General features: G+C 40.6%; 1 protein-coding gene across 1 annotated transcript in view; it reads right to left on the reverse strand.

Moving 5' to 3' along the window:
* GANC (glucosidase alpha, neutral C) overlaps positions 1 to 27,892 on the reverse strand; it is a 73,718-nt gene that overhangs the window by 18,016 nt on the left and 27,810 nt on the right. The window contains exons 6-17 of the mRNA XM_007460139.1: positions 26,914 to 26,959; positions 23,926 to 23,992; positions 22,404 to 22,500; positions 21,162 to 21,342; positions 20,780 to 20,933; positions 14,087 to 14,322; positions 11,415 to 11,541; positions 10,441 to 10,520; positions 7,602 to 7,745; positions 6,402 to 6,498; positions 3,121 to 3,222; positions 1,513 to 1,756 (exon numbers count right to left, since the gene is read on the reverse strand). Coding sequence (XP_007460201.1) covers positions 1,513 to 1,756; positions 3,121 to 3,222; positions 6,402 to 6,498; positions 7,602 to 7,745; positions 10,441 to 10,520; positions 11,415 to 11,541; positions 14,087 to 14,322; positions 20,780 to 20,933; positions 21,162 to 21,342; positions 22,404 to 22,500; positions 23,926 to 23,992; positions 26,914 to 26,959 — 1,575 coding nt within the window. The remainder of the gene's footprint in view (positions 1 to 1,512; positions 1,757 to 3,120; positions 3,223 to 6,401; positions 6,499 to 7,601; positions 7,746 to 10,440; positions 10,521 to 11,414; positions 11,542 to 14,086; positions 14,323 to 20,779; positions 20,934 to 21,161; positions 21,343 to 22,403; positions 22,501 to 23,925; positions 23,993 to 26,913; positions 26,960 to 27,892) is intronic.

Consider the following 27,892-nt stretch of genomic DNA (forward strand, 5'->3'; position numbering starts at 1 on the left):
AAAGTTTTTTTTTTTTTTTTTTTGCGGTACGCGGGCCTCTCACTGTTGTGGCCTCTCCCGTTGCAGAGCACAGGCTCCGGATGCTCAAGCTCAGCGGCCATGGCTCATGGGCCCAGCCGCTCCGCGGCATGTGGGATCTTCCCAGACCGGGGCACGAACCCGTGTCCCCTGCATCGGCAGGTGGACTCTCAACCACTGTGCCACCAGGGAAGCCCGGAAAAGATATTTTTTAATAAGAGAAACTTATTTTTAGTTTATTCACTAGCCTTTGTAATAATCTATTCCTTTTCTACTAAATATAACGAAGCAGCGGTCTCTAAACCTGGTTGATGTCTAAAATCACTAGGGAAACTTCTAACAAATATAGATCCCTGGAACTTAACCAAGGGATTCCTAGTAGGTTTGGTGGCTGGCCTTGGAATCTGTATTTTTCAAAAGTTCCTCGGATGATTCTGATCTGAGCCAGGCTGAGGAACTGCTAATCTAGAGGTCTTGATGTACTTACTATGTGTGTCTCCGTGTGTACTGTTCTCTAACCCAGAAAGTTGGTATTCACATCCTGTCTTCAAAATAGAATCAGAATATAACTATACACTAGGAAAAGCCCTAAGGGTAAGACAGAGCTAAGCCTGGCAGAATAAGTTGTTCTTCATGAGAGGATGCTTGTGGGTGTCGGGACGACAAAACAACTTTCCTCTACCCGTCTAGGTTCTTCTGGCTGGTCTAAGAATTAAATTGACATAAGAGTATTTAATGGGAGAAAATCAAATTTAATTATGTACATATGAGGGGGTTCCATAAAAATATGATGCCTAAGGACAATCGGCAATTGAGGCTCATATAACACCTGAGAAAAGGAGAAGGGAGTGGGTTTGGGACTTCAAAGGGGAGGAAGGATATTCACTCGGAGATGGAAAAACAAATGTCTGGTAAACAAATGTTTGCTGGGCCATGCAGAGACAACGGGACACAGAGAGGACTTCGGTCCCCACATTCCCCCTACCATGCTTAGCTCATATTCCTTGTAGATATCTCTGATGATAATGCACTTCCTGGACCAGGTCCTTTAACTAAATTCTTTTAGGCAGTTAGGGAGGAGGTTAAAAAGAAAGACTTCCTGAGCCTTTTGTTTCTTAAAAACAATCAGCCCCCAAGAATCCTCAAGCCAAAGAGACACATTTTGCAGTGGCAAGTTTTGTAGGGGAACTACATGGGTTAAATATTGGATGAATTCAGTTACAAAGTCACTTCCTTTTTCTTTTCTTTCTTTCTCCTATTCTATCTCCTACCAGATATTAACAATTGAACCACCAAGTAGCAGGAGATCTAGTTTTTATCTTCTGTGACCTCCACTGCCTGACCCTGCTCACAGTTAGTGCTCAATAAGCCGACTGGCACTTGGTTAAACACATGGCTTTTCTTTTGCAATCACTGTAATCACTCCATTGCCAGTGGCTGAGGGTATCTTCTGGTAGAGATTCGTTGCCGGTGTGACTGGTGAAGCCTGTTTACCTCATGACGGGTTGGGAAGCCACGTGTGCAGAGTAGAACAGAGAATACCAGTAGGGCAGGAGGGTGTAGCGCTCTCTGATGGCTTCTTGGATGAGCCGGGTGTGCTCCTCCCCAAAGAGCCAGGGTTCCCGTCGCTTGGTGTTCTTGGTGGCATGGCCACGGAAGAAGGGCTGGTAGGCTCCGGCCTGGTACCACCGCACTAGCAGCTCTGCCTCTGGATTCCCAATGAAGCCGCCTACATCCGCTGATTAGTCAATTAAGAAAGGTTGAGTCAGACACCCAGGCGTCTAACAGACGATGTACACAGGTAAGATAAGGCCTTGAAGACGGACAGGGCAAAGGCGCTGTATGCGCACTCAAAATGACAGCATAAAACTGTGGCCTCAAATTAGGGAGCACATACTAAAAAACTCAAGGCTGTTTGGGGATCTGACAGTGCGCTCTTTTAATATATTTTTTCTCCTGTCAAAAGCTTTACTGCAAGATCAACATTTCTGTATGTCCTGAGCCCAGGTAACCCAGAAATTGCAAAATGTCTGCCTGATTCAATAAGCCTGTGTTTAGGGGTGGGGTGGCGGTTTGGCAATTGATTTCGTTTGAAATCAACAGCTGAAGCAAGATAAAAATTATAGAAAGAACTAAAGGGAAAGATATAATCAAAATTAGAGGTTTAGGGAGAAATTCGTGCTTATCCCTTAAGCAGGATACATATTCCTTGTACTGAATGTGGACCAATGCCATAAAAAACCACATCTATCAAAAAGTGATATTAAGGTGCTCCCAGGCCCACTGAAAACAAGGAGCAGCTGGACCTGTAGCCACGCCGAGCACCTTCCATACTGGGATCTCTCACCTGCAGGGAATTGTTAGGATTAGGGAAAGGCAACCCATCAGAGAATCTTATTTTAATTAAATTTATCTTTTCCGAGAGAGAGAGAGAGAGAGAGAGAGAGAGAGAGAGTGTGTGTGTGTGTGTGTGTGTGTGTGTGTGTGTATTTAACAGTTAAAACGTGTCACAGGAGTTCTGTAAGGCTGATTTGTGATTTGCTAAATTCTTTGGAGTTCTCTCCATTTTTCTCACTTTCAGGTAGAAAAGGCATGTTTTAAGAAGAGAAACTCAGTTATCAAGAGTGTCTAAGGAGGGAGCAGTAAGAGAATGAGGGAAAGAAACACTGGCTCACTTTCTGATGACTTTCTTCATGTGCTCAGTTCAGACAGTACACACACAGCTCTGAAGTGTCCCCTTCGCTCTCCTCTCTAGTCTGCTCTCCTTCACTCTCATTTTCTCTTTCCCATGTTTACCCCTGTTTCCCATCCAAGTACTAAGCAGGCCCGACCCTGCTTAGCTTCTGAGATCAGAGGAGATCGGGCACATTCAGGGCGGTATGGCCATAGAGTATCCCTGTTGAAAACAGCTCACAAGAAGAGATTTGTGACCAGCTTTGATGAAAATACCCTCCCTTTGTATGGCTGATTGATTTTGTTCTGCAGTGGAGGCTAACAGCATTGTAAAGCAACCATACTCCAATAAAAATTAATAATAATAAAAAAAAAGAAAACACCCTCCCTTTGATTTTCTCTCATGTCAAGCTTGAGGATATCACTTACCTCCACAAAAAGAGATCCCAGTCACGCTGAGGGTGAGTAACATAGGGATAGAAATTTTCAGGTAACTCCACTCTGCTGTGTTGTCACCTGTCCACACAGCACCTTTGGTCATCAGTAAGGAGGTATTAAAAGAAAAAAAATCACAAATCAGCCCAGGTACTCAATTTCATATTTAGATTCCTTATTTGTAATAGGCAAACCAACATAAAGGAAAACATTTCTTTCTTTTTATATATTCTGGATACAAGTCCTTTGACAGATATATATGTATATTGCAAATATCTTCTCTCAGTCTGTGGCTTGACTTTCATTTTCTTAACAATATCTTTGAAAGGGCATAAGTTTTTAATTTCAGTGAAGTCCAATTTATCGTTTTTTATTTTATGGTTCATGTTTTTTGTGTTCTAGCTAAGAAATTTTTGCCACCCCATAGTCACAAGGATTTTCTATGTTTTCTTCTAGAAGCTTTTTGTTTGTCATAGCTTTTATAATTTAGGTCTATATTCCATTTTGAGTTACTTTGTGTGTATGGTGTGAGGTAAGAGTCAAGGTTCTTCCCCCTTCCCCACATGGATACCCCATGTGCCAGCACGATTTATTGAAAAAACTCCTTTCTCCATTGAATTGCCTTAGCAACTTTGTTGCTAATTATTTGATCATATATGTGTGGGACTCTTTCTGGATTCTCTATCCTGTTCCATTAATCTATATGCCTATCCGCCACACACCGCCCCTAACTCCACAAAATCCTCTGTAAGAGGACTTAAGACGGTACAAGGGAGACATAATAGCAGCAATAACAATAGCTAACATTTACAGAGCCCTCACTGAGCTAGGTGTTACGTTGCTTTGCCTGTATTATCCCACTTAATCATTACAACAACTCTATCAGGTAAACACTGTTTAACTTTATTTTACAGTGAGGGAAATATGGCAAACAATGGATATGGTAGGATTTGAGCTCAGGCAGTCTGACTCTAAAGTCAGTGCTCTTGTGCACTGAATAGTTGATAAGAGCTTGTAAAGGTATATAACACTAAAGAGGATCATAAAAGGAAAAAAAACTCTTACGTTACTAAGTCTAGATTACTCCTGAAACATTTTTGTCAATCTTTTACCAAAATACTTTTGGTAGCTATTTTTGCTTTAATATTCTGTAGAAATTTTAGGCTGTGCTATGGGGAGCAAAGAAAAATATTTTCTAGGGACTTTTAAAATAGTATTCTCATAATTTCTCCTTGACTTCAGATGAGATATGTACATATCTGCATAATGATGTTGAAACCCACATGACAACATTCTTATCAAGAAACAAAGTTCATGTAAACGTTCAGATGTTTTCAGGTCTCATGTGGTTCTGTTGAAAGCTCTCTCTGGCTATTGGTCTCAGCATAGAACTTGACACAGCAGTGTCCTCTGTAATGCCTCACTTGCTATGCTTTGGGGCAAATTGATAGCTTCACACAGAGTACTGAAGACTAGGCAGTAAGCCAATATTTAAGAGATCAAAGATTACTTAGTATGCGTATCTTCTGTTATCTTCTTTTTTAATTAGAGTATAGTTGATTTACAATGTTGTGCTAATTTCTACTGCACAGCAAAGTGATCCAGTTATACATATATATACAGTTTTTAAAATTCTTTTCCATTGTGGTTTCTCTCAGGACATGGTATATAGTTCCCTGTGCTACACAGCAGGACCCATTGTTTATCCATTCTCTATGTAATAGTTTTCATCTGCTAACCCCAAACTCCCAGTCCATCCCTCCCCCACCCCCGTTATCTTTTTTAAACTGCTGCTTATAAGTGTTTTCATTCAAAGACTTTACTTGTTACAGTGATTAAAAGGGATACTTGTAGAGAATTTGGAAAATAGAGATAAGTAAAAAGAAGAAAATTAAAATCACTCATAATCACCACAGTATTATAATTACTTAGATTACTACCTACATATATTTATTTTTTAACAAAATCAGGATAATATATAAACATTTAGGCTTTCTGCTTTTTTTTTCTTTTATCATGATGTCACAAAAATTTTCTCATGCAATTAATGCTACTATATTAAATAGCCTTATGATACCATAATTTAATAACTATTCCCGTATTGTTGGATATTTGGATTTTCTTTATTTTTTATTTTAAGGACTAATGCTGAGTATCTCTGTACTTGAATCTTTGCCTGATGATTATATTTTGGCATCTTCCAGAGTGCCATTGGGGCTGGTTTTCAGGGGTGGAGTAGGAGGCCTAATATTGTCTGTAGTACAATAAAGGCTGGATTCCTCAAACTAGGACCTAGGCTTCAGGTTATTTATGCAAGGCCAGGGGACTTAAAATAGCCTTCCTGCCACAGGGTGGTTAAGTTGAACTAGATCTGCATTAGCTAGTGAACCAGATCCAGTTATAGATGATGCTGACCACAAGCAAAAGCTGGGTCTATTTTAAACCACATTGCTGAGTGGAACAGGTGGTTGAAGGAATGTGTTAAAGTATATTTTCTTTGGTCTTGATAAATAAGAGACAGGATCAGAGATGACCATCCGGGACCTAGAGTCTGTCATACAGAGTGAAGTAAGTCAGAAAGAGAAAAACAAATACCGTATGCTAACATATATATATGGAATCTAAAAAAAAAAAAAAAAAAAAGGTTCTAAAGAACCTAGGGGCAGGACAGGAATAAAAATGCAGATGTAGAGAATGGACTTGAGGACACGGGGAGGGGGAAGGGTAAGCTGGGATGAAGTGAGAGAGTGGCATTCACATATATACACTACCAAATGTAAAATAGCTAGTGGGAAGCAGCCGCATAGCACAGGGAGATCAGCTAGGTGCTTTGTGACCACCTAGAGGGGTGGGATAGGGAGGGTGAGACAGAGACGCAAGTGGGAGGAGATATGGGGATGTATGTATATTATAGCTGATTCACTTTGTTATACAGCAGCAACTAACACAACAATGTAAAGCAATTATACTCCAATAAAGATGTTAAAAAAAAAAAAAAAGATGACCATCCCAGCAAACAGATACTCTGAAGTCATTCCCCCAACAACTGTGTCCAGTTCTTCAGTGGGAAAAAAGTAACTAAACTTTATTAAAATTGGTTTACTCAGTCTCAAAGGACAAAATGCACACTTCAGAGCACGTTGCTCTCTACAATCTAAGACCTGACCTACTGAAAAGGAAGGCATCAACACAGTAGCACCGTATACCATATATGGTCAAAGGAGACAGATTGCTAGCTTGTGTTTTTAAGTCTGATCATATGAACCAGTCCTTACCATATTTTTGTGATCCAGCAAAGAAAGAACGTGTAAGAACAAAGGGTCTCTCCTTCCCTTTAGATCGCTGGATCAGTCCTTCTGCAGTGGCCATTTGCTATAAAGTCAAAGGAGAAAAATTTCAAAGAGATGACTGGATTATGTCACTGTGCAGACATCCCCAATAAGCTATTTCACATGCAAAAAGTAAATAGTGGGTGGGAATGTGAAATGGAAAATATTAAAAATCTGCCCAATAATTTTCATGATGTAATGAAACTACTCTAAATTCCCCTATTAAAAGAGTGAAACAATTTATCTCATTAAAATAGCAATGAAATAATAGTAAATAATAGTATTTACTTGGTGCTTACTATTGCGAGGGATTTTTATAAGATTTTCTCTAGTAACCTACACAAAAACCTCTGAGACTGATTCAGAGAGGTTAAGTGACTGGCCCTGGCCTACATAAGAAAATTCTCCAACTATAAAGTATTGATAGTTTACAGTTATAGCAAGAGGCTGTGTAGAGAAGTACACAGATACCATCTGAAAATCGTGCTATATGTAGCCAGCAGCTCCCGCTGGAAAACAGCAATTTGTGGGAGGCCCACAGGAACACCATTACATTTTGAAGATAACAAAGAACCAAGGATATAAATTAGGGCAAGTGACTGCCAAGTTTTTTGGATGTGACTGGCAAATGGAAAACAATTCTACCACCTTCTATTGAGAAGGCTAAGTACTTAAGGAAGGCTTTCTACATTTAGAAGTACACATATTGAAATTGTGCATCTGTGTTCTAAATCTTACTCCCCTGGTATGAATATAAGATTTGCTGTATTTAGACATTTGTGAAGTTTAAAAAAATCTGTTTTAATTGCCTTTGTTTACATATTTATAAACAGCCTACTTCAATAAAAGGTTTGAGGTATTATCTAATGCCATTTACTAATGGCTCCTGTCAAGGAAGATGTTTCTATGTTATCATTAATCAACCAATATCTATAAATTAACCAAGTTCATTATAGATGCAAAAGATGCAAAGGGAGAAATAATGAGTCTTATATTGGCTACAACCTGATAAGACCCATTGTATCAACAGTTGTCAGAAAAGACACACAAAGAAATGAACTGTATAGCATGGTTGTTAAAGCAAATGACTTTCAGCCCAAAAGTCAGGGCACATGGATCCAGGTGGCTGCTTTTTAGATGTCTTACCTGATAAAAGCCATAGATGTTGTGAAGTTCTCGGTGCTCCCAGTTGCCATGATGAATGGCATTCTTCTGCATGGTTAGTTCTGGCCCTCTAAAGACAGAGGGCTCATTCATGTCGTTCCATATGTAGAGGATGTCAGTAGATCCCTAGGAAGTCAATCTTGGTCATGATAAAACTCCTACAGTGACAAGGTTAATATGATAGCCATCCCTATTCCTCTTTCTTACTCCATTTAATTTATTATTTGTTATTTTATTATCTATGCTCTGTCCCCTGCTAGAATAAAAGTTCCACAGGGCAGGGAATTTTGTTTGTTTTGTTCATTGATAAATCCCAAACACCTAGAACAACCTAAATGGCAGAGGGTTCTCGATAAGTACTTGTTGAGTACTTATGAATGAAAGAGTGCTGTGCTGTACTCCCATGTGGCCCACAGGTCTGCTCTGAGACCCCCTGGAGAACCACTACAGGAAAGGTTGTGAATGTTCACAGTTAGGCTCTACATCATCCATCATCTGCTACAACTCTTTTTTTTTTTTTTTTTGCTGTACGCGGGCCTCTCACTGTTGTGGCCTCTCCCATTGCGGAGCACAGGCTCCGGACGCACAGGCTCAGCGGCCAAGGCTCACGGGCCCAGCCGCTCTGCGGCATGTGGGAACTTCCCAGACCGGGGCACGATCCCGTGTCTCCTGCATCGGCAGGCGGACTCTTTTTGTTTGTTTGTTTGTTTGTTTTTTGTTTTTTGGGTTGTTTTGCAGTACGGGGGCCTCTCACTGTTGTGGCCTCTCCCGTTGTGGAGCAACAGGCTCCGGACGCGCAGGCTCAGGGGCCATGGCTCACGGGCACAGCCGCTCCGCGGCACGTGGGATCCTCCCGGACCGGAGCACAAACCCGTGTCCCCTGCGTCGGCAGGCGGACTCTCAACCACTGCGCCACCAGGGAAGCCCCGGCAGGCGGACTCTTAACCACTGCGCCACCAGGGAAGCCCCCTACAACTATTAACTGTGGGCAATTATAGCTGTCCACGAAAAGATTCACCCTTCCCTCTAACACTATGAAAGGTTTGACAGCTAGGATACCCGTTTGTTAGCAGGATCTATAGTGTGTGTTCTACATAGAATTGTTAGCTTTAGAGTGGGAAGGGGCTGTTGAGTCAGTAGTTAACATGGTGCTGCAATCCTTTTATAGAATCCCTGGTCTCTCAGCATTTGACTCAATAGCTACAATGACCGGGAGTCCCTCAGGCAGCTCATTCCATTATCTTCTGAAAGTCTTGCTCCTTGTAACATCCTCTCACAGGGCCTAGCTTGCCTTCTGGGTTACCACAGAATACATCTGCTGCCTCCCCGACATGGTAGCCTTTCAAATGACTGGAGGAGGCTTATATGTTTTCTTCTGACTCTTTACTTTGAATTATTTCTCATCATGTATACTTCTATGAACACGGCTATATGGGTTCCAAATATTTAACCACTTGGACTGTTCTGTTTAGCACCCTCTAAGGCAGGGGTTGGCGAACTTTTCCTGGAAGGACCAGAGAGTAAATATTTTCAACTTTTCAGGCCATAAGCCCTCTTTTTCAATAACCCAACCCAGCTATAGTTATGTGCAAGCAGCCTAGACAATAGGGAAACAAATGAGCAAGGCCAGATTGGCCCACGTGTTCTTTACCCCTGCTCTAAGTTATTTTCTATATCCTAATACAGGATGCTCAGAAACTAGAGTTTAGTGGTTAAGAGCTGGGCTTGGGAGACAGACCTGAGTTCAAATCTTAGGTCCACCACTTACTGGATGGGTGAACTTAGCAGGTTTTTACACTTGTCCATGCCTTGATTTCCTCACCTGTGGGATTAGAGTTAATTACAATTCCAACTCCAAAGAGTTATTGTGAAGATGAAATGGTATAATGCACACAAAGTGAGTAGCATAGTGCTTGGCACACAGCACATACTCAGTTTATATCAGGCACCATTATTCTCATCACCACCGCTGATTGAAAACGGTTCTCTAGATGTGGGCTCTCCAGTTCTCTCTGTGATTCTTATAAGATTTTAAGAATTATTATTGTACCTTGCTTTTAATATCATGTTATACTTTGCAAGATACTTTCTCATATATCATTATCATCTTTAATAATATTATACAATACTATTTTATGTAAAAATTTATACAGTTTGAAAATATAAGTCTCTATTATTAAGTACTTTGATATATCATAGAGTCTATCATAATAGAAGTCAAAATCACAGCTTTTGTGCACTCGGTAATTCATATGGCACCACTCCTGGACCACCAAGGTCTGTAATGTGGTTGGCATCCCCGTCTTTTTTTTTAAGATTTATTTTATTATTTATTTATTTATTTTATTTCCTTTTGGCTGCGTCGGGTCTTAGTTGCGGCACATGGAAACTTTGTTGAGGCACGCGGGATCTTTTGTTGAGGCGTGTTGGTGGTGCGGGCTTCTCTCTAGTTGTGGTGTGTGGGTTTTCTCTCTCTAGTTGTGGCGCACAGGCTCCAGGGGACGTGGCCTCTGTAGTTTGCGGCACACGGGCTCTCTTGTTGAGGCGCCCAAGCTCAGTAGTTGTTGTGTGCGGGCTTAGTTGCCCCATGGCATATGGGATCTTAGTTCCCCGACCAGGGATTGAACCCGCGTCCCCTGCATTGTAAGGCAGATTCTTTACCACTGGACCACCGGGGAAGTCCCTGGCATCCCTGTCTTTTCATACAAGTATTATTTATCAAGAGCTACTCAGTGAAGCAGAGTAGCTCTATTTAATCACTTTTTTCCCCTTACTTTATCCTTCCAGATAACTAGGAAAGAGCAAAAGAATAAAAACAAACCTGATAAACAGAGAAAGCAAAAAGACTGGAATACCACTCTCTGACTTTGGGACTGGTAAAATCCAGGTAAGAGGAGAGACCTGCAGAGGCAGAAGAGTAGACAGCCTGTTAGGAATGGTGCTCCTCATGGTAATATATTTGTAAAGAAGAACATCAGATGTGAAAGCTGGGTAATGAATGGGCACCTCACATCAAATGTGAAAGATAGCTGATACAGAGGCACGGTCTGGTGAGAAACGAATGAAGAAGGCAATGCTGGACTCCAGTGACAATCACTAGCCCTCTCAAGCTCAGCGGCCAGGGGAATGCCAATGAACAAGCATCAAGATGGGGCCTGTCTGAGGCCATCAGTGAGGGTGGTAGATAGCCTGGAGTGACCTCTCTGTTCTTAAAGAGAGGAGAGACATGTTTATAAGTGGTATAGGGAGAAGAGGAATGCGTGGGGTTTCTCTACAGGGCATGGACTTGTGATAGAGCGCTGCCATATGACAGAGTGGTGATTCCCTTTTGTCCTTGAGGAGTTTTTACCAAGGCTTTAAACTAATAATTTCTGAAATGAAGACTTCAGAGTTGTCAGGGGCAGCTGAGGTCACTCATGAAAGGCTGGGAAGTCAAAACTATGGGCTAACAGGGCAAAGAAGAATCACAGGGAGAGAGATTGCAGCATTCTTCTTCTTTCTTCCTCTTTTTCCTCCCCTCATTTTCTCATTCCCTGGCTTTTAATTTTTATTTGCTTAGGGAAATAGCATGTCACTGGGGTTTGCTTGTTAATTTTTCATTCATTCATTGACTTATAAATGTATACAAAGCACACTGTACCAGATGTTAAATGAAAGATATAAAAGATTATCATCTTTAAGGAAAGGCACATAAATGTAGCATGTGACAACTACAAGAAATTAAAAAGATGGCCACGCAACCTTCATTAGTTGGGACTATACAGTGGATAACAGGTGTATCAAATGACATCTTACCAGGCCAGCATACGCCTTCAAAGTCTCCCCCTTCATGATTCCTCACAAAGAAGCCCTGTTCTTTGGCCTTAGCATACACTAAATAGTCAGGATCAATCTTGATGTGGGGGTCACTAATGACCACAAGCTGTTAGGACATAAAGGTTTAAAGATTTCATCAGGTTTATATAAGCCATATGTTCATTTACTTGTTTTCATCATAGTTTTGGCATTCAAATTTTACTCAAAACAACTACTATTACTGAAATGTTCCAGACACCAGTAAAATCCTATAACCTTTCATGGGCTTATGGGAATATAAATTGATATCAGAACCAGGCCCATCCTTTTACACAATTATTGCTGCCCTACCAATACATGTTCTTAAGATCACATTTATTAGGCTTCTATCTCCCTGTGGTGCTGTGTGCTTTACATAAAGGATTAAGCAAGCAAGGTCCCTACTCCCTAGATAGCCAGAGGCTAAGATAACACAAAAGAAAACATTAAAGAAAAGAAACTAGCATATTAAAAACAAACAAAAAAATCCCCAAACCTAAATATGGTACAGCCATATTTAGGAAGGAGGCTTGAGAAGAGCTGTGATCACAGCACTATTCTCCAGCATCTCTCCCTGCCCTTCTAATACCATCACTTCCACCTACTCGGGGGCCGCAAAACCACTTTATCTGGCTAGAATAACCTTCTAATAATCCTTCCTCATATCTATTCAAATCTATACTACATACTAAAGTTTAATTCTCCATTGCTCAAAAACTTACAAAATTTTTTAATTGTGGTAAAATATGCATAACATAAAATTCACCATCTTAACCAATTTTAAGCATACAGTTCAACAGTGTCAAATAGGTTCACAATGTTGTACAATGTCTAGAACTCTTTTCATCTTGTAAAACTGAAACTCTATACCTATTAAAAACAACTTCCTGGGACTTCCCTGGTGGTCCAGTGGCTAAGACTCCATGCTCCCAGTGCAGGGGGCCTGGGTTCAATCCCCGGTCAGAAAACTAGATCCCACATACCACAACTAAGAGTTCGCATGCCACGACTAAAGATCCCGCATGCTGCAACTAAAAGATCCCACGTGCAGCAACTAAGACCTGGTGAAGCCAAATGAATAAATAAATATTAAAAAATAATACTCAAACCCCCCCCAAAAAAAACAGAAAAACAACTTCCTACTCCCTCCTCCCCACCAGCCTTTGGCTACCACCATTCTTCTTTCTGTCTCTGTGATTTTGACTACTCTAGGTATTACAGATTAGTGAAATCATATAGTATTTGTTTTTTTTTTTTTTGCAGTACGCGGGCCTCTCACTGTTGTGGCCTCTGCCATTGCAGAGCACAGGCTCCAGACGCGCAGGCTCAGCAGCCATGGATCACGGGCCCAGCCGCTCCGTGGCATGTGGGATCTTCCCCGACCAGGGCACTAACCCGTGTCCCCTGCATCGGCAGGCGGACTCTCAACCACTGCGCCACCAGGTAAGCCCAGTATTTGTCTTTTTGTGACTGGATTATTTCACTTAGCATAATGCCCTTAAGGTTCATCCATGTTGCAGCATGTATCAGAAAGTCCTTCCTTTTAAAGGCTGAATAATTTTGCATTGTATATGTATACCACGTTTCCTTTATCCATTCATCTGTTGATGGGCTCTTGGGCTGCTTCCATAATAAATGCCTGATAAATGGTAGGTGTTTATTCATTGGGAGATTAAGAATTAACAGCATTGGCTCTGACCACCTGTGAAAGGCCTGGGGCTCAATGCAATGGGTCCATTTATGTGATACATACGGGGTTCCTCCCTTTTCCTCTCTTGTTTTCTTCTCCTTCACCCTTTTCATTATTGCTATCACTCCCCCACCACCCCGCATTACACACTTTCCAGTGTCTTCTCCCTGTCCTCATTTTCTATTTTAGTTCTTTCCTTGGCCATATGGACAGATGGAGCCCATCAGGGAAGCATGCAGGAAAAATGGTGTAATAAAGAATCTGACTCCATTTCTGAGCGACTGTTAAGAGCTTCAAGCCCCATCACTCCCCCTTAGCCTTCCACCCACATCCGTGTGTACTGACAGAGAAAGCCCTGATGCTCCCTTCTTTGGTACCAACAGGAAGTTCAAACCACACAAGCCCTGGTGCATGCACAGGAATCCTCACCCCAGTTCAACCCTCTAACCACCTTAAAACCTTAAAACCTGATCCTGTCTCCTTTCCCAGCTCTCTCAGGCCAATTTCAAAGGAGCTTGGGAGCTAGTCTGCTCCGCCAAGAATGCCTCACCATGGGACTAATTAGCCTTTTCATACCCTCTTGGTGCCAGTGTGACATAATCAATCTTGACATCAAAATCAAATTTTGCGTCGTGGGGTGCATCCATCACATCACTACAGGGTGGCCACAACAAATGGGACTGAATGCTAGGCCCCTTCATCCTTACAGGGACCTAGACCACTAAGGCAGGGATGGTTGGACTGCTAAGGCAGGGATGGATGGCAGGCATGGCCACCTTCTCACCATTGCTTTTCTGTTATCACAGTTACAGTTACAATTGAAGGTACTATTTTCCTGGCCGCTTTTTACCAGATGGTTCTCTTCCACTAATGTATCAAGGCAACTTTAAAAAATTTTTAAATGCTTTGTAATGAAAAGGTTCAGAGTGCTGGCTTATTTTACCTTACGTTTTTTGCTCCTGAGCAGCTCTTGCATCCTTTTGGGGTTTGGGAACCTCTTCTTGTCCCAGGTGAAGTACCTCTTGCCTTCAGTGTGCTCTATGTCCAGCCACATGACATCGTAAGGAATGTCATGTTCATCAAATCCTGCATCCACTGCCTTTACATCATGCTCATCTTCGTAGTTCCAGCGGCACTGATGGTACCCCAAGGAGAAGAGAGGGGGCATGGCTTGTGTGCCTAAAAGGGGGAGATGACAACGGAGCCAATTACCACCACAATGATAATTATACATTTGATAAATGTTTCCTGAATGTCTACAAGGTCTAAGCACTGAGCCTGGTACTTAGAATATCAAGAAGAAAGCAGAGTCCCTACCCTCAAGGGCTGTGGGACTGCAGAGGGGCTGATAAATTTTGCCTGCAGTGAAGTATGGAGTCTTGAAAGGCTTCACAGAGGTGGTAGCACTTGGTTAGAACGTTGAAGAATAAGTAAGAGTATTCTCAGGCAGGGAGAATGAATAGATCATTGAGGCACAGGGAATAGAAAAGATACAGAGGCAGAGAAGGACATGATAAGCTTAGGGGAAAAATAAATATTCCAGGGTGGTTACACTGTGAAGGAGGCCAGCAGAAGATGACACTGGAGAGGATCAGTTTGTAAAGGACCCTGTAGTTCAGGCTAAGGACTCTAAATCTTCTTGTATAGGAAGTCATCAAAAGTTTGGCAAGATGTAACCTCAGCAGACCTATGTTTTAGAAAAATTATTTGGGAGCAGACTTGAAGGCAAAGAAACTGAAGGCAGGAAGAACTGTCAGGAAATTATCATCAAAACATTTATTGATAACATGGAGGACATCTGGTCAACCACTTGCATTTATCTCCTTCCCCTCTTAAAGTCCCACTAAAATCAGAATAAAGAAAAGAAAGAAAGAAAGAAAAGAATAAAGCCACAAGAACAAAGAGAATGGGAGAGGAGTAATTTCAACAAAATTTGGAAGGCAGCAGGCAGGGGTGGTGTGGTAACTATTGAGCAAAGCCATGGAAGCCTTCACCAGAGTGCTTGTGAGGGGGATGACAACGAGAAGGGTTCATCCCTGCTCCCGGAACACTAGCAGACAGGAGAATTACCCCTCCACCTCAACACGAGAGTGTAAAACTCATCCAGGTTCACAGAGCTTCCAGGCAGAACCTTATTCTTAAGTATGCATGGAGAGCCAAGGATCATCCAACATTTGAGTAAAGCCTCCAAAATTAGACAGAGGGACTCACATAAAGAGAGTAAAAGGATCTCTGAGAAAATAGGGCAATACAAGGAATCAAAGTAAATATCAAAATGTTATCATTAGTATCTCTGGGAGATGAAAAAAAGTTGCACCCATAAAATAAGACTAGGGTAGCATAAAACAAGTATAAGATATTAGAAACAAGGAACAATCAGAGGATAAGAAAGTCTGCACAAATTAGAAATATGAGCATAAATGGAAAGGCCTGGAAGATAAAATTGAGAAAATTGCTCAGGATTGGACAAAAAAGAGAAGATTATAAAATCTGTAGAGTAGAAAGAGAAAAAGGAGGTGAAGATATTTTCAAAGGAATAATAACTTTTCCAGAACTGAAATACAATTCTCAAGAATGAAAGAGTCTACATCTAATATGCAATTATTTTAAAAGGTCTATATCAAGGCATTTGGTTGTAAAATTTCAGAGTTTCAGAATATTAGAAATTTCAGACTATCAGAAATAAAGAGAAGATATTTCAGAGAGAAAAGATAGATCATATACAAAGGAACAGAATTCAGAGTGATTTTGGAACAAGAAGATAGATTATAGAGAAATGCCTTCAAATTCTGAGATAAATAATTTTCAATCCAGTTACCAAATTATCAAACAAGGGTGAAGGTAGGAAAAGAAGATGTTTTCATATCTGCAAAGATGCAAAAAGTAGACCTCTAATGCACTTTCGTAGGAAACTACCAGAAGATGCTTCGAACAATGAACAAAAACCAAGTTAAGGGCTTCCCTGGTGGCGCAGTGGTTGAGAGTCTGCCTGCCGATGCAGGGGACATGGGTTCGTGCCCCGGTCTGGGAAGATCCCACATGCCGCAGAGCGGCTGGGCCCGTGAGCCGTGGCCGCTGAGCCTGCGCGTCCGGAGCCTGTGCTCCGCAACGGGAGAGGCCACAGCAGTGAGAGGCCCACGTACCGCAAAACAAAACAAAACAAAACACCAAGTTAATAAACCACAAAAAGAAAAACATGGGCCCCAAGAAGGGAGAGATCTACCACCAGAAAACAGCAAACAGAAATCAGTAAGTCCTAGGGTGACAGCTGTACGGGGAGCCTAGAGAGAAACAGTCCAGATAGAGATCTGGGGGTAAGTCTCCAGGGGAAAAAGTGGAATGGATAAAGCATTTGACACCACTGAGCACTGGAAAAATGTAAACACTGAATGTTGATTAACCAAAAATTACGGTATAGCAATGTTGGGAGGAAGAGGTAAGAGGATATTATTGAACTAAATCCTCATTAGGAGTTAACAGATAATCTATAAATTTATAAATCAGAGTTCTTTGACCATGGTGGCAGATCCATTGTTTTTGAAGCACTTTCCTGTAAACCAGACTATTCTCTCTAATAACAATGTTGAAAGGGGCTGTAGGGGGGCTTTGATGGTACTTATTCCTATATGGGTGTCTTCCCATATCCACAAATTCTCTGTTGTTCCTCTCATCAAAATTGGAATCAAATTCTTCCCTTGCAAATGGGCTAGACTCAGGAAATTTTAACAATGGAATGCAGCAGAAATGATGCTACATTACTTTGGTTTTTAACAGTTTTATTGATATGTAACTCATATACCATACAATTTACCCATGTAAGGCATACAATTCAATGTGGGTTTTTTGGGGGGAATTTAATTTACCAATTAAAAAAATTGTGGTAAAATATATGTAACATAAAATTTGCCATTTTAACCGTTTTTAAGTGTACAATTCAGTGGCATTAGTTACATTCATAGTGTAGTACCGGCATCACCACTAGCTGTTTACAAAATTTTTATATCACTCCAAACAGGAATTCTATAACCACAAAGCAATAACTTTCTGTTACTCATCCCACCCTTCAGCCCCTGCTAACTGCTAATCTTAACTTTTTGTCTCCATGAATTTACCTACTATAGGTACTTCATACAAGTGGAATCATGTTATATTTGTTCTTTTGTGTCTGGCTTATTTCATTTTGCATAATGCTTTCAAGGTTCATCCATGTTGTAGCATGAATCAGAACTTCATTCTTTGTTATGGCTGAATAGTATTCCATTTTCTATATATACCACATTCTGTTTATCTATTCTTTTTTTTTTTTTTTTTTTTTTTGCGGTACGCAGGCCTCTCACTGTTGTGGCCTCTCCCACCGTGGAGCACAGGCTCCGGACGCGCAGGCCCAGCGGCCATAGCTCACGGGCCCAGCCGCTCTGCGGCATGTGGGATCCTCCTGGACCAGGGCACGAACCCGTATTCCCTGCATCGGCAGGCAGACCCCCAACCACTGCGCCACCAGGGAAGCCCTCTCCATTCATTTTTGATGAGCACTTGGCTTGTTTCTACCTTTTGGCTATGGTGAATAATGCTGCAGTGATCATTGGCATACAAGTATCTGTTCAAGTCCTTATTCAGTTCCTTTGAGTATGTATCTAGGAGTGGAATTGTTGGGTATATTAGTTAGAGTTCTGCAGACAAACAGAATCAATAGGATGTGTGTATATGTGTGTATGTATTTGTACATATACAGACAGAGAATATGATTGATTGATTTTAAGGAACTGGTTCATGTGATTGTGGGGACTGGCAACTCTGAATTCTGCAGGCAGGCCAGCAGCCTGGAGACCCAGGGAAGAGTTGAAGTTGTAGCTTGAGTATGAGACAGTCTGGAGACAGATTCCTGTTTCTTTAGAGCATACCTCAGTCCTTTTCTCTAAGGTTTTCAGCTGATTGTATGAAGCCCACTCATGTTACAGAGACTAACCTGCTTTACTCATAGTCTACTGATTTAACTGTTAATCTCATCTAAAAAATAACTTCACAGTGACATCTAGACTAATGTTTAACCAAATATCTGGGCACCATGACTTAGGCAAGTTGACACAAAATCAATCATCATGCTGGGTCATATGGTAGTTCTATGTTTAGCGTTTTGAGGAACTGCCAATCTGTTTCCATACCAGCTGAACCATTTCATGTTCGCACCAGTAATGTATGAGTTTCCAACTTCTCTACATCCTCACCAACACTTATTATTTCCCCTCTTTTTTTGATTTAGTCATCCTAGTGGGTAGGAAGCAGTATCTCATTGTGGTTTTAATTTACATTTTCCTAATACCTAGTGCTGTTGAGCATCTTTTCATGTGCTTGTTAATCCATTTGTACATCTTCTTTGGAGAAATGTCTATTTAAGCCCTTTTCTCATCTTAGAATTAGATTGTTTCTTTTTATTGTCGAGTTATAAGAGTTCTTTATGTATTCTGGATACTAGACCCTTATCTTATGTATGACTTGCAAATACTTTCTCCCATTCTATAGGTTGCCTTTTCACTTTTGTGATAATGTCCTTTGATGCACAAAAGGTTTTAGGTTTTTGTTTTTGTTTTTGTTTTTGTTTTTGCGGTACGCGGGCCTCTCACTGTGTGGCCTCTCTCGTTGCTGAGCACAGGCTCCGGACGTGCAGGCTCAGCAGCCATGGCTCACGGGCCCAGCTGCTCTGCGTCATGTGGGATCTTCCCGGACCAGGGCACAAACTCGCGTCCCCTGCATCGGCAGGCGGACTCTCAACCACTGCGCCACCAGGGAAGCCCAGTTTTTAGTTTTAAAGAAGTCCAACTTGTCTAATTATTTTTTCTGTTGCTCATGATTTTGGTGTCATAGCTAAGAATCTGTTGCCAATCCAAGGTCATGAAGATTTATCCCTGTTTTCTTCTAAGAGTTTTATGACTTTAGCTCTTATATATATGTCATTGATCAATTTTGAGTTAATTTTTTGTATATGGTGTGAGATAGGGGTCCAACTTCATTCTTTTGCACGTGGATATCCAGTTGTCCCAGTGACATGTGGTTAAGAGACAGTTCTTTCTCCATTGAATGGTCTTGAACATTTATTGAAAATCAATTGGCCAGAGATGTATGGGTTTATTTCTAGACTCTCAATTCTATTCCATTGGCTTATATGTCTATCCTTATGCCAGTACCACACTGTTTGGATTACTTTAACTTTGTAGTAAGTTTTTTTTTTTTTTTCTTGCGTTATGCGGGCCTCTCACTGTTGTGGCCTCTCCCATTTGTGGAGCACAGGCTCCGGACGCGCAGGCTCAGTGGCCATGGCTCACGGGCCCAGCCGCTCCGCGGCATGTGGGATCTTCCCGAAACGGGGCACGAACCCGCGTCTCCTGCATCGGCAGGCGGACTCTCAAGCACTGCGCCACCAGGGAAGCCCTGTAGTAAGTTTTGAAATTGGGAAGTATGAGTCCTCCAACATTTTTTTTCAGGACTTTCGGGCTATTCAGGGCCCTTTGAAATTCAGTATGATTTTAAAGATCAGCTTTTCCATTTCTTAAAAAATGGCCATTGGAATTTTGGCAGGGATTGTAGTAAATCTGTAGATTGCGTCCAATAGTATTGCTTGCTTAACAATATTAAATCTTTCAATACATGAACATGGGATTTCTTCCCATTTATCTAGGCCTTCTTTAATTCAGGAATTTTTTGTAGTTTTCAGCATACAAGTCTTTCACCTCCTTGGTTAAATTTATTCCTGGGTATTTTATTCTTTTGGATATTATTGTAAATGGAGTTGTTTTCTCAATTTCTTTTTTAGATTGTTCATTGCTGGTGTATAGAAACACAGCTAATTTTGTGTGTTGACCATGTACCCTGCAACTTTGGTTAAGTGTGTGTGTGTGTGTGTGTGTGTATTCTTTGGGATTTTCTATCACATAGTATCACATCATCTACGAATAGAGATAATTTTACATCTCCCTTTCCAATTTGGATGCCTTTTATTTCTTTTTCTTGACTAATTTCTCTGGCTGGAACTTTAACTACAATGTTCAATAGCAGTGGTGAAAGCGGGAAGCCTCATCTTGTTTCTGATCTTAGGGGAAACCTTGCAGTCTTTCACCATTGAGTATGATGTTAGCTGTGAATTTTTCATAAATGCCTTCTATCATGTGGATGAAGTTTCCTTTCATTCCTAGTCTTCTGAATGTTTTTATCATGAAATAGTGTTGGATTTTGTCAAATGCTTTTTCTGCTATCAATTGAGATGATCTCATATCTTTTAAAGATAAAATGCTTTATAGTGCTAAAGCCACTATATTTTAATGGAGAAGAGAACATAGAAAAGTTCAGGTTGGGATACTGGTCATCTGAGATAAAGGCAGAGAAAGCCCAGGGGTTAAAAGGCTCTAAGGAAGGCAGATGGTGAGTATTAGGGATTAAAGAATGGAGAGTTCCAGCCCCAGTGGAATGTTTAACCAAGCCGAATGGGATGAGAGTGGGAGGAGAAATGCTTGCTTCTTTAAAAGCTTGGGTAAGTTGTTTATAAATACTATATGGTGTACAACAAATATTAATTTACAGTGATTCCACATGGGATAGAGGAAATATAATGGAACAAGAAACTGGCACTTCCACATGCAAGTACCTGTAAGGTATGAGTACTGCTTGAAGACATCAGAAGGTGTAGGTCCTGTCAGCAAAAAAACATCAATGATTCCACTCTCTGACATCCAGTGCACATCAGTTTGAGATCTGACCTTTTGTTTAGCAACAACTGGGCCCGTCTGGGTCAATGCATACTGGAAAAGGAATGGAATGAAGGTCTGAAAAATTTCCCTCTAACCCACAACACCCATCCATATGTGTGTAATAGTCTGATCCTTTAGTACATACCAATAACCTTCACTGATTATACTGCGAGGACTGTGGAGGCAGAGGACTGCCATTAAAAGCCCAGAGCTACAATTACACTTCAGTGGTTTTGTTTCTTCTGTGAGTATGACATGCAGCCATGATCCATTGCTTACCTTTACAGCAGGTTCTGTATTGATCTCCACTAGTGTTTCTGAGGCATTTAGCCAAAAAATGCCTAGAGTCCTGCCCAGTTTGTGGGCCAGGAGATAAGGCACTGAACCATAAATGCCCATTTTGTCATGTATTTTATATCCATAGACATCTAGGTTATAAAGACGGTAAGCATCTCCATCACTGAAACACACAAAGAAGGATTACCAATTACCACTGCATATATATTCTTAATGAATATTATAGCTCCATTCTCCCCTGCATTCTCCCCTTGGGTACAATACATCTTTCAAAGCTCAACTCCTAACACTTCCCTAAAGGTTTCCTGACCCAATGTGGGTGAATATGATCCTCCTCCTTTGATTCTTTTGGCATCCCCTCATGTTACTATTGGCGTGTATGATCTCATATCTTAGATAGCTTTTCTAAATATCTCTTGTGAGGTGAGGACCATTTCCTGTGAATCCTGCATAACAGCAAGCACACAATAAATGGACAAATTTTGTATTTCTCTGTCGTGAAAGCAAAATGATAGTATCCTAACATGTTTCCCCAGTGCTGAGTAGTGAAAGATTAGGAACTGAATTGAGGTGGGGAACACAGAGCTCAGGTTGGTGTGAGAGCAACACAGTTTCTGATTCACTTGTCACTATGTCTCCCTATTATCTAAACAGCATCTGAACCTGGCAAATTTGATCAGACTCTGTTTCTCTTTGGTTCCGCTTCCTCTTAGAGTGATACCCCTGGCATTTGTTTGTCAATAGTGTTAGTTTGAAATAATCTCCCCGAGGGAATCAAAGGTGATATGAGATGCCACACTCTTCCATTCTCTGGCTCACTGTCCTTTTTTGGTAAAAGCCTTTTTCTAGGTCAGTGATCTTCACAGTGTATTTCCCAGGGTTCCGCAGAAAGGCCTTGGGAGATGAAAGCAAAACCCGGGGAGGTGATATTATGAAGCTCTCCCCGCTACTTCAACCACAGCAGCTCCATATGTTTACTTCCTCTATATTTTTAGGTTCAGCAATACAGTTTTTATAATTGTCTTCTTTTTGCCAAAATATAAAAATTGAAAACCACTGCTCTGGGTGATCATTAAAGGGAAATTCTTAAAGATCTACAAGATATCAAGAGGGGAAAGGCCAGATACATATTAGCACTGGCTCACACATCTCACATATTTTCCTTTCAAACTTTTCCAGTCCAGAAACCAGAGCCTCCTGTAAGAATTCTTGTTTTCACTTTACCTGGTATTTTTAAGTTGGTGTGATTCTGCATGTTGCGGGATCCCATAGACATGCTCAAACCCATGCAAGGAGAAATCCAAACCAATGGAGGCAGGACCTGCAGGGACCAGGATAGTGACTGAGTTTTGCTTCTCAGTGGGACAATCGATTAAGGAGATTCAGCAACTATAAGAGCAGCAAGATGACTAGACTAGGGATCAAGAGACCTGAGCTTGCCCTGATCAATCAGTAAATCATGTACGCTGACTCTCTGTACGGTGTTATATTTAGGTGTTGTGGGGATACAAAAATGCACACGGCAAAGTTCTGGGCACTTATTAGTTATGTTTCCTTAGCTGTGTGCTAAAGTTCTCTGTGTCCTCATTTATAGTAAATCTCTTTTCTATCTGTAAAATAAGATTACAAAGTTTTAGATTTTTTCCCTAATCTAAATTTTCCAGAAATGTATTGCATACTTGTTTGCTTTAGGAAGCAGATGATAGCGAGCACTTTTAATACTTACTAGATGAAAGACTGGGTGTCTTCTGCCTGACTGTTCATTCTTACTGCATACAGAAACTATAAGGTCAAGGGCACCAGGAGGACCTTTCCTGGCTCCTCAAAATACCCCCTTCCCTGTGATTGTAGATATATAAATTTCCTTTAGCCAAAGACAAAGTCCTTTATTTAACAATTATTTTAGAGAGATGGGGAAAACGAAAGTAACTAGGAGAGATAACATTGACTTAAATTCCCTCTCAGGTAAAAGTATTTGCCATCAAATGGTCCTTATTTGGAGGAGTTTATGGAAAGCAGGTGCTTTAGGTAAGGTAAAAAGGATTATAATGTTACAGAAAGGGGAGCTTTAGGGCCCCTCTACTTATAATTTTTGGGCACATGTCAGTCCTGATCATTATATGAGGCTATAGAAATAGATGCTAGAACAGAGATTCTCAAGGAGTTAGGGAAGGTCTGTTATTCCCCAGGGTAGGGAGAAATAAGGGGAAAAGTGAGTATTTTTTCCAAATAAGCCCCAAGTATTTGAACCGTGTCTCCTAAAGGGACAAATTCCTTCCCAGCCACCTACACCCTCACCCCCCATCACTAAGCCTAGTGAGAAATGTCATAGATGGTCACATGATGTTCACATGAATGATGGGGAGGCCTGGAAAAGGCTGAGAACCACTGCATTGAAATGTTGGAGCCAATGAGCTCTAGAACTTGGTTTCTCATCACTTGACTCTCATAAAAATAGAATGTGGAATTTGCAGCTGTCTGATTCACTGCATAGTGCAAGCAGTATGCGGACCTCCATGAGACCAGAAGCTCCCTGAGGCCTATACTTCTACACTCCCCACAAGTCATACACTCACTATTTCTCTATTGCAATGCATTACTGAAGAATAGGGGACCCAAACATGAGATTTCTGTTCACCTTACAGAAGTCATGTGTTTAGGTGCCAAAGCTCAAGGGACTTTTAGATAGAGACTTTTGGCCATTTTGGAGAGGTCTGTTTTAACACTATACCAGTTTTAATTGTACCATTATCTTTGACATCCACAAAATTTCTGAATTTCTCCTCCCACAGGCCCAGTTCCTCTTGATTTTCCTGTTGGCACAAAAAAAGGGAGCAAACTGAGGTTATATATTGCAACAAATGTTGTTACCACAATAGCACATTTATTTGATTAAACTATTAGACTGAGGAAGTGATTTCATCTTTTGAAAGGCCAATTTGTGATATCAGTATATTAAACAAATTAGATCTATGTTCTATATAAATGCCATTAATCATCCTTATGATCTATAGCAGACATGAATATATTTTTTATTGTGGTAAAATGTACATAACTTAAAATTTACTATTTTAACCATTTTTAAGTGGCATTAAGTACATTCACATGTTGTTACAACCATCCTCACCAACCATTTCCAGAATTTTTACATCCTTCCAAACTGAACTTCTGCACCCATTAAACAATAATTCCCCATTCTCCCCTCCCCCCATCTCTTGACAACTACTTTTCTATTTCCTGTCTTTATGAATTTGACTACTCTAGATATCTCATATAAGTAGAATCATACAGTATTTGTCCTTTTGAGACTGGCTTACTTCACTCAGTATAATGTCTTCAAGATTCATGCATTTTGTAGCATGTATCAGAATTTCCTTCCTTTTTAAGGCTGAATAATATTCCATTGCATGTACATACTCCATTTTGTGTGTGCACTCATCTGTCAATGACTCTTGGATTACCAGATTGCTTCTACCTTTGGCTACTGTGAATATTATTCTGCTATGAACATAGGCTGCAAATATTTGTTTGAGTCCCACTTTCAGTTTTGGATATATATCCATAAATGGAATTACTGGATCATATTGTAATTCTTTTCTTTAATTTTTAATATTTATTTATTTATTTTTATTTTTGGCTGCGTTGGGTCTTTGTTGCTGGGCATGGGTTTTCTCTGGTTGTGGCGAGCAGGGGCTACTCTTCGTTGCGGTGCATGGGCTTCTCATTTCAGTGGCTTCTCTTGTTGCAGAGCATGGGCTCTAGGTGCATGCGGGCTTCAGCAGTTGCACCAGGCAAGCTCAGTAGTTGTGGCTCGCGGGCTCAGTAGTCATGGCACGTGAGCTCTAGAGTGCAGGCTCAGTAGTTGTGGCGCATGGGCTTAGTTGCTCCAGAGCATGTGGGATCTTCCTGGACCAGGGCTTGAACCCGTGTCCCCTGCATTGGCAGGCGGATTCTTAACCACTGCACCACCAGGTGAGCCCTTCATATTGTAATTCTATGTTTAATTGTTTAGGAACTGCCACACTGTTTGACGTGAATATCTTTAAAAGAGCCAAAATGATGTGAAAGCACTTTGCAAAATGCAGTCTTTTCCATATGTAAGGCAAAACATTTAGAATCAAATAACTTGGGTCTCTTCTGAGAGACCCTAAGCAAAGATTTTGGCTGAGATGGGCACTTTCCCCCCTGCTTCAATTAGCTGAACTGGCTGTGCTCCTGTGCTGGATGGAGAAGTCAACTGGGATGGCCACTGATTGGGTTCACTACCTTTTGACCTACAGCCATGAACTTTCAAGCTTTACAAAAGTCACCTTTTCTCTGGTAAAATGAAAAAAGTTTTAAAAGAATTGTGAGTGTATGTGAAAAGCACATTTCTTTTTAAAAAGTGAGGGACTTCCCTGGTGATCCAGTGGGTAAGACTCCGCACTCCCAATGCAGAGGTCCTGGGTTCGAACCCTCATCAGGGAACTAGATCCCGCATGCAAGCCACAATTAAGAGTCCGCATGCCACAACTAAAAGATCTCTCATGCCACAACTAAAAGATCCTGCATGCTGCAACGAAGATCCTGAGTGCCACAACTAAGACCCAGCACAGCCTAAATAAATAAAGATAAATAAATAAATAATAATAACAATAATAATAATAAAGTGAGCCCTTTCCCTATTTCTAGGTTGTTTCTTCATAATTAAAGCTTCTGTAAAGTGAGCCTGTTTTTTTTTAAATGACACCTGAATTCCTTTTTTTTTTTTTTTTTTTTTTTTTTTACGCGGGCCTCTCACAGTTGTGGCCTCTCCCGTTGCGGAGCACAGACGCCGGACACTCAGGCTCAGCGGCCATGGCTCACGGGCCCAGCCGCCTCGCGGCATGTGAGATCTTCCCATACCGGGGCACGAACCCGTGTCCCCTGCATCGGCAGGCAGACTCTCAACCACTGCGCCACCAGGGAAGTCCAACACCTGAATTCTTAATGTGGGATTATTATCCTGAGGTCTAGATAGGCTTTAAAGTTTGTGAACTCCCTGAAACAGTAGGAAAAAAATTTTTTTTTCTACAGAGATTGTTCACAGCTTTCATCAGATTCCTGCAAGGGGGTGTTTGACTCAAAACCACTATCTAAGCTATCTAATTAGAGGTCTCCCAAAAGCTAATCTAACATATTGTCACAAAGCTGTGTAAGGCACAAATGTGTTAGTTTTTATCTTCCCTATTTGAAAATGGAAAAATTATTCTCTCTCATATTCATCAGTATGGGCCAGTTCTCAAGAGGGAGAAGCATTTGTCTTATTGCGCCGGAAATATTTTTCACCATTCTTGGTGGCCATAGCTACTGTCAGGGTTCCTTTAAAGATGTGTGGGGCTTTGGATGAAGAGAAGATTTCTGGAATGTCCATTCTCCAGAATTTAGCCAAAATAATCTTTCCGAAACAGAAATCAGACCATGTACCTCTGCTGCTTAAGACCTTTCCATAGTTCTCCTTTGCTCTTAAAGTCCAAAAAAGTTATTGTGACTTAGAAGAATGTAAGCTCCATGATAATGAGGGAATCTGATTAGTTTGATGATACAGCACCAATTCCTTTAACAGTGCCCGGCCTACAGGAGGTCCCATTTATATGCAGTAAAGCATTTACCAACTACCCACCTGTATAAGGGAAGAACAGACCTATTATATTCCACATAATGATGATGATAGTGAAAAACGTTTTAAAAAGATAAATTACTCTATGTAGATTACCTGAGTGGTGTCATCTGATGTATCCTCCTCATTTTCCTTGGTAGCTCTGCTGTAATATAAAGTTGTTTCACTCATGGCAAGACTGACAATTTGTTCAATGATAAAGATTTCCATTTCCAAATATTGAGACCCCATAAATTATATCCTTTAACTTAATAAAAATAACATCATTATAAAAATAAATTTACGAAATTAAACATTTATATGAACATTAATCCAACAGCTTGATTTCTTATAAAATGTAGATAGATTTGAATTTTCTTAACTCTTTCAAAAATACATTAATCAGTTTTTTTATTATAAATGTAATACATGTTCATAGTATTTAAACAAAACATAAGCAAGGTAGAACACAGTTCCTCTCACGCAATATTACCCTAGAATGGAGCAACATGATGCACTGTCTTGCAGGATGATGACAACTTATTCTAACACCTATGGTTGTATTTGAGTGCATATTTCTTCCATTCTTAACAATACTTAGACTTCATGGATCTTTTTTTAACTCTTTGCCAATCTGAAGTTTTAGAAAAGATAATGCATTTCAATTTGAACTTGTACCATTAATGATGCAGACTACCTTTTTATACATTAAATGGTATTTCTAGTTCTGTGAGTTGTCTATTCATACTCATTATACATTAATTTTTTCTTTAGTGTAAAATGCAGAATGCATATAGAAGAGTATATAATGTATGCACAGAGTTTAAAGAATAATACTAAAGTGAACAATTATGAACCTACCAGTGAGCATAAGCAACAGAAATGACTTGTTCTTTTGGAGTTCCTATGTGCCTATCTTCAAATGCATCTGCCCCCCTAACATTTGCATTCAATGCTACAAATTTCCCTCTAAGCGCTGCTTTTGCTGCATCCCACAAATTTTGATAAGTTGTATTTTAATTTTCATTTAGTTTGAAATCTTTTCCTTTCCTTCTTTTTAGATTTCTTCTTTATGTTATTAAGAAGCATGTTGTTT

Source organism: Lipotes vexillifer, unplaced genomic scaffold (genome assembly GCF_000442215.2).
Source record: "Lipotes vexillifer unplaced genomic scaffold, Lipotes_vexillifer_v1.1 scaffold408, whole genome shotgun sequence".
In the NCBI taxonomy this organism is placed as follows: Eukaryota; Metazoa; Chordata; class Mammalia; order Artiodactyla; family Lipotidae; genus Lipotes; species Lipotes vexillifer.